At 24.9% G+C, this 7,705-nt stretch overlaps 1 protein-coding gene across 1 annotated transcript; it reads right to left on the bottom strand.

Annotated features, from left to right (window-relative positions):
- Positions 1-250: 250 nt before the first annotated feature.
- Positions 251-7,427, bottom strand: LOC133828937 (spermidine synthase 1-like). Its single transcript, XM_062258966.1, has 9 exons — positions 7,150-7,427; positions 6,156-6,232; positions 5,836-5,958; positions 5,373-5,477; positions 5,173-5,245; positions 4,938-5,009; positions 4,624-4,819; positions 4,180-4,312; positions 251-734 (listed from the first exon to the last, which is right to left on the bottom strand). The coding sequence occupies exons 1-9, from the start codon at positions 7,397-7,399 to the stop codon at positions 681-683; spliced, it is 1,083 nt and encodes a 360-aa protein (XP_062114950.1). The 5' UTR covers positions 7,400-7,427; the 3' UTR covers positions 251-680.
- Between the last annotated feature and the right edge of the window lie 278 nt (positions 7,428-7,705).

Genomic DNA, 7,705 nt, shown 5'->3' with positions numbered 1-7,705 from the left:
AAGTTCACCTTTATTGGTGTATTCAATTATATGTTTTTATCCTTTTCATCAAAACTATTAATTTTTCTCTGATGAATAATTAAACAATGTAATTTCTTTACATAACAATAATACAAGGGGTCAATAAGTTTATTTAGTGACATCTACTTACATATCAATACATAATTACTCTCTCTCTCTATATAAAAATGTAAATATGTATGGAATTAATAAGATGAAAAAGGGTATAACTTGCACTGAGAACGAGAAGTACTAAATATATACTAATTAGCATTGAATTCGCAAAAGTGTTTATCGTTTATGTCGTTTTGCATATCATGTGATGAGGTTCTGTACTGTGGATGCATGCTCTCCCTAATCAAATGAATACCATGCAAAGTTTTATATATATCTTTCTTTATATAGTCTTGGCTAACTTTTTTTTTTTCCTTTTTTGAGAGAGAGATTTGTAATTAATCAAAAACACTATGATGATGTTTGGGTACCCAGAAGATTTTGTTGGAGCATGTGATTAAAGTAGCAAGCCTTGCAAATTCCTGGATATCATTAATTCCCTAATTACATATATACATATTTATATATATAAATAAATATGTCGCGCTTGAGTTGTAGCAGTACCAATTCAATCCAAATCCAAATCAAAATCCAATTCCAATTCCAATTCCCTGTGCTACCCACTCTCATTTACTTTTTCCTTGCAGAAAAGATGGCAAACAAAATGCAGCCGAGTGTACCTGGTCATGAAAATGAACCATTATTAAAAAAGGACCACAAAAAAGAAAATAAGCTATTAATTACCAAGTTGTTAAGTAAACATGATAATATATACTTGGTTATAATTTGGAAGTATAGATGATGATATATTATATATATATATATATATATATATATATATCAATCATATATGCGCCAGCTGACACTTCTTCTAATAGGTTTTGATTAATATAAGCACTAATTAAGATATATTAATTAGACTCGTACATTATTGGTTGCTTAGTTCTTTAGTATCATAATTAATTACATTACTTAATCAATGGTAGCCGTTTTAAGGATCATATAAATATATTTTATTATGGATGACAACAGCCACACACACACATATAATTGCACAAAATATTTTAATTACTATATTATTTAGATTTTAGAAAGAACGCTGGCCATTAAAAAATATAATTAATTAAAAAAAATTAAAATCTAATTAATCACAAATCAAACATATATATTTCTATTTTCTAAACAATAATATATTAAAAATATATAATCCTGTATTATTTTTATATAAAATTATATATATCATTTATACACAACTTTGCTCTAAACCCTAATTTATATTATCCGTTCATAAATATTGGCAAAATATGTAATCCAAATTTAATATATATAAAATTTAATATATGAGTACTTTCTCTATAAGTTTGGAATAATTATATATGTATATACTAGGTAGAAGCAATATGCAATGCACATTTGTTTAGTTTTAAAGTTGTAAGCATGTTTATTCAAACACTAAGTAATACATGTTTGCTTAGTTTTAAAGTTGTAAATATTATCTAAAAATTTTAATAAAAACTGGTTCACTATTTTTTTTAATATATATTTATATAATAGACTGAATTATAATTCTATAGTATATATAAATATTTATATCAATAATATCTACATACATGACATCTAAACACAACGTTGACATATATATATATTTACATGGCTACATGCATATATATAAAATACAATAATATTTAAAAATAAATTAATAATAGAAATAAAATAAAAATAGGAAAAGTCATAGTGTACGTAGACAGTAATATACATGTATCAACTATTTTTAGTTTCTAATGTTTCTCACAATGTCCTTTGGTGAATTTCACGAAAAAAAAAGAGTTTCAATCACTTGATAAAAAATAAACTATCACACAAATTTATAAGATAAAAAAAACGATGCATGCCTTTATTATTTTTAAATAAATATGATTTAAGTATTTAAATTATCATAAAATATCTTAAAAATATTATTTCTCAATTAATTAATTAATTTATTTTTGTTTAAGTTTATATTTGTTTAAATTTTTTAATTTGGCAGTGACAACAAAATATTATATATTATATGTTTAATATAATATTAAGTTTAAGTTTAATTAAATTTTATTTAAGTTATAAAATATATGATTTTATTATTTTTAAATAATCAATATTGTAAAATATCTCAAAAATATCCTATTTTAATTTGTTTAATTATTTATTTATTTAGTTTTATTTAAGTTTAAGTCATGATTACAATCTACCGTTAAATATAAGAATATTCCGTTAAAGTTAATGGAAAAAAAAAATAAAAAACCGTTCAAACCAAGAATTTCTGTTATCTACACATTTTTTATATAGAAGAAATGTATTTATTTTTGTTATATTTGTTTTAAATAAATAAAAAATATCATAAAAATAAATAAAAGATGTTTGATATAATGTATGACATAAATGTATTAAAAGAATTAGGGCAACATATTATCTATAATTTTAATAAAAACTGGTTCATTTCAAAATATATATATAATAGAATGAATTACAGTTCTACAGTATATATAAATATATACTAGGTAGAAGCAACGTGCAATGCACGTTTGCTTAGTTTTAAAGTTGTAAACATTGTCTATAATTTTAATAAAAACCGGTTCATTATTTTTAAAATATATATGTATATATAATAGAATGAATTATAATTCTAAAGTATATATAAATATTTATATCAATATTATCTACATATATGACATCTAAACACAACGTTGATATAAATATATATTTACATGGCTACATGACATATATAAAATACTACAATATTTAAAAAAAAATTAATAATAGAAATAAAATAATAATAGAAAAAGTCATAGTGTAGATAGTAGTATATATGCATCAACTATTTTTAGTTTCTAATGTATCTCGCAATCTCCTTTGGTGAATTTGATGAAGAAAAAAATGTCCAATCACTTGATAATAAACAAATTGTCACACAAATTTATAAGATAAAACAAATAATATGTATGTTTTTATTATTTTTAAATAAATATGATTTAATTATTTAAATTATCATAAAATATATTAAAAATGTCCTATTTTAATAAATTAATTATTTTTATTTTTGTTTAAGTTTATGTTTGTTCGAATTTTTGAATTTGACACTGACAACGAAAGATTATATATTATATGTTTAAATAATTATCATGGTAAAATTTCTCAAAAATATCATATTTTAATTTGTTTAAGTATTTATTTAAGTTTAAGTCGTGTTTATCATCCACCGTTAAATATAAAAATATTCTGTTAAATATGAGAATATTCCCTTAAAGTTAATTGGAAAAAAATAAAAAACTATAAAATCAAGAATTTCCGTTATCTACACATTTTTTATATAGAAGAGATATCAATCATCTCTACATATATGACATCTAAACAGAATATTAACATATATATATTTACATGACATATATATATATAAATCACAATAATATTTAAAAAGAAATTAATAATAGAATAAAATACAATTAGAAAAAGTCATAGTGTAGAGTAGTATACATGCATCAACTATTTTTAGTTTGTAATATATCTCCCAATGTTCTTTGATGAAAAAAAAAAAGATTCAATCACTTAATAAAAATTAAACTAACACGCAAATTTATAAGATAAGAAAATGACATATATGGTTTTATTATTTTTAAATAAATATGATTTAATTATTTAAATTATCATAAAATATCGTAAAAATATCATATTTAAATTTATTTAAGTTTATGTTTGTTATAGTTTTTAAATTTGGCAATAACACAATACGAGATTATATAATATATATTTAACAAAAATTAATATTATAAGTAGATTTTTAATTTAAGTTTGTTGCTAGTTGGTAGTAGATTATATTATATTGTATGTTTCATATGATATTATTCTAATACATAAAGTTTAAGTTTATTAAATTTTATTTTATTTATAAAACCTATAGTTTTATTATTTATAAATAATTATTATTTTAAAATATCTCAAAAATATCATATTTTAATTTTTTTAATTAATTATTTATTTGAGTTTAAATCATGTTTAAGAAAATTATATTAAATATAAGAATTTTGGTTATTTAAACACTTTTATATTCAAGATATATATATATATATATAAATAGATGGTATATGGTACCTCCGAGTTATAAAACTTTAAAGGCTCCTTTGCTACGCCATAATTCTCATCAGGGTGAATTGGGTTAACAGGATTCCTGAAATCGACATCATTCGGCCCCTCCTTGGAGCAAAGCAAGAAACCAATCACTCCACTGCAATCAAAACTTTACCTTATTAGTTACACAATTATATAAGCTTCAATTAATTTGTTTACAAACATATATATAGTACACTACTTTATCAATAAATATGTATAGATTAATATTGTGCGTCCCAGACACACTGATCACAAGGCCCCCTTGAGATATAACTGTGCAGTGTGTCGCAGGCAAGACAATATATATTTATTTATATATATATATACATGTCAGTGTACTATATATGTAATGAGATTTAGTACTTATGATTAAATCTATTCCAATATATGTATATGTAATAGTAGTAGTAGTAATATATATAGTGCCTTGGATAAGTAGGAACAATTGTCCATGCATAGTCAGTGGAGCCTTTGAAAATTCGACGGTATTTGGAGAAGAGTTGTTGAAGGTCTAGTGACTTAAACCATATGCTCTCTGCTTGGATACATAACACTCCCCCAGGCCGAAGAGCTTTTGCCACCAACTCAAGGAATGGAGTCTCATGAAGCTCATGATCAGGCCCTGAATGAAACATAATATAATTTGTTTTTTTTATTAATATAACTACCATATCTAGAATAAGAATAAAAGTTATATAATTAATATTGAAATTGAATCATTTAATGAATAATAAATATACTTATTGGGTCGAATGCATCCACTATTATTGCATCATACGTTCCAGCAGCAACAAATTTCAAAAATACAGTTCCTGCGCAGCACAAATATGAAATTAGGGCAAGCAATATATATATATTTATATAGTTTAACAAGTATACATACATACATATATATATACATACATACCTATATTATACAGATCAATATCTGAGGGGGGTATAAAAAAAGGAAAGGCAAAGGAGATCATTTTGTACCATCAATAACATGAAGTTTTACTCGAGAGTCCAAGTACCCGACAGCAATATTAGGGAAGAACTCTTTATATACCTAAAAAAATTCATGTTTATGTACCATGAAAGCATCTTAATTATAAATATTTATAGTATAGAATACTATAGCTATAAGGTTATTAGTGAGATAATGCTAATTTTGTTAATTAGTTTTTTCTACTCACATCAATAAGCATAGTGTCAATTTCGCAAATATCAATGTGCTCAACAGAAGAATGGCGGGAGATTTCCCTTAAAATACCACCATCTCCTCCTCCAATGAGCAACACCTGAAAAAATAATTAAGAATATAAGTTAGATGAATTATTAATTTCAAGAATAATATTAGACAAGATGAGTAGTATGAAATCAGAAGGAGGATAATAATAGTGGCATGCCAAATGATTGAGCTTTAGGTATTATTTTGACTTAAATAGGCATCTTTTTATTATTACAAGATAATATATTTGACCTTTAACACAAATTACGCCCCAAATAATAAGGCTAGCTATTAATGATGTAGAGACCAATTATAATTTTTTTTTTATCAATGACAAGAGAATATATATAAGAATAGTAATATAGTACTTTTTTTTAAATTAAGGAATTAATTATGTATATTAGTTAGCTAGAGATGATGAGGAAAACCTTTTTTGGATTTTGAATGGAGCAAAGAGGAAGATGGGTCATCATTTCTTGGTAAGCACACTCATCCTTCTCAGTCAGTTGAAGTGCTCCATCCAGGACAAACACCTTTCCATATGCTGATGACTATAATATACACATATTATATATATAGGAGACAGTGTATTATTAATTATTAGGTCTGGATTCATCATGTCCTTGTGTGTATAAATAATTATAAATGTTGTAATCATTATCAGTTGCATTATAATTGAACGGGATTTAAGTTTCCACGTATATTATATCTATACACGCATGTATATATATATCATTATATTAGTTACCTGAAATACCATCATACTTTGGTACTCCGATTTTCCTTCGAATAAGACTTTTTCTATCTTTAAGAAATGTGCTTCGCCTGAAAGATACATTAAATACATATTCAAACAATAATTAATAAGTTGATTATAACTGGTCATAATTAGTATATTGTCTATATACACATTATGCAAATTATTGTACTTTGCACCACTTAATTAATTTTGTGGTGTGTCTCAAAAGCATTGGGAGAGGGAAGAAAGAATGATCTCGAAAGGGCCATAATAAAAAAAAAGCAATATAAACATATCAATTAATTTCCATTACCATGTTAATGAAAGCAGCATGCACCATATTAAAAAAAAGAAAAACAACAACAACAAAGTATGTTAGCTTTATCTCAACGCGTCACGCATGTGTAGTACTGCACTTGTATTTAATATTATATATATATATGAATATATGCATATATGCTGCTATACTTTATATATCTCACGTGTCAAAAGAGCTCACGCGGTCATATACTTTAGAAATTTACATGAATACAAATATATTAACAGAATTGTATACATCTAATACACACACAAATGGTATTACAAACCAAAGCACCAAAAACCTCACACAAAAAAAAAGGAGATATCAATAAGTGAAAATACTGATTGAAGGCATGCCATGAACATTTTTAATATATTTATTTCATGGACAAAGGAGAATGAAAAATTATGAATATTGCACATGACGAACGGAAAAATGACGAGTTACGAATAAGAGTGCTTTAAACCATAAAATTAAACATATGCGGATAAGATTACATCATGTATTGTGTTTATAAGCAAATTTTTTTCCGGAATGAAAAAAAAAATAAAAGTCATATATATATCAGTGTTCATTGTCTTGATCAGATGTATATATATGGAAATTATTATTAATTAGAAGTAAATAGTTTACGTATATTTATATTAAGATGGAGAAAAGATGAACTATATTCTGTACGTAAATGAAAGAGTATATTCTCACCAGGCCATATGGGACAGTCCTCAGCAAACCATCCGGAAAAGTTGGGAATATTACGAGTAGTAAGATGATGATAATCATCCACAGGAATAGGAACTAATGACTGTTCGTCATTTTCAGTAGTAGTAACAGTAGTACTACCATTGTTCGATCTTCCTCTTCCATTGGTAATGAGGACTAGATTATTAGCTTCATCTTGATCTCTTGCCATTTTGAAAAAGGAATCCTTAGAGAAAACCACAGCTGAAACCATTTTAGTACTAGTAGTAGTAGTACTACTACTACTCCTTTCCATTTCCATGAGTGTCCTATCCTTCCAATCACTTATATTTATATACCGGTGAAACTTAATTTGCCAATATATTCCTATATATATATTACTTTTATTTTTTCTGCATTCAAATTATGTGTTTCCACTCTTCTATAATAAAAGACAAAATATATGTGTATAATAATATGTAAGATATGCTCTCTGTCGGCTCTCTCTCTCTCTCTCTCAAGCACCTAGCACACCAAATTTGTCCAAATTAAACTTTTGGGACGATATGGAGATCTAAGT

Source organism: Humulus lupulus, chromosome 4, assembly GCF_963169125.1.
Source record: "Humulus lupulus chromosome 4, drHumLupu1.1, whole genome shotgun sequence".
In the NCBI taxonomy this organism is placed as follows: domain Eukaryota; kingdom Viridiplantae; phylum Streptophyta; class Magnoliopsida; order Rosales; family Cannabaceae; genus Humulus; species Humulus lupulus.
The sequence above is the reverse complement of the archived record's forward strand: the minus strand, read 5'-3'. Positions and strand labels throughout refer to the sequence as shown.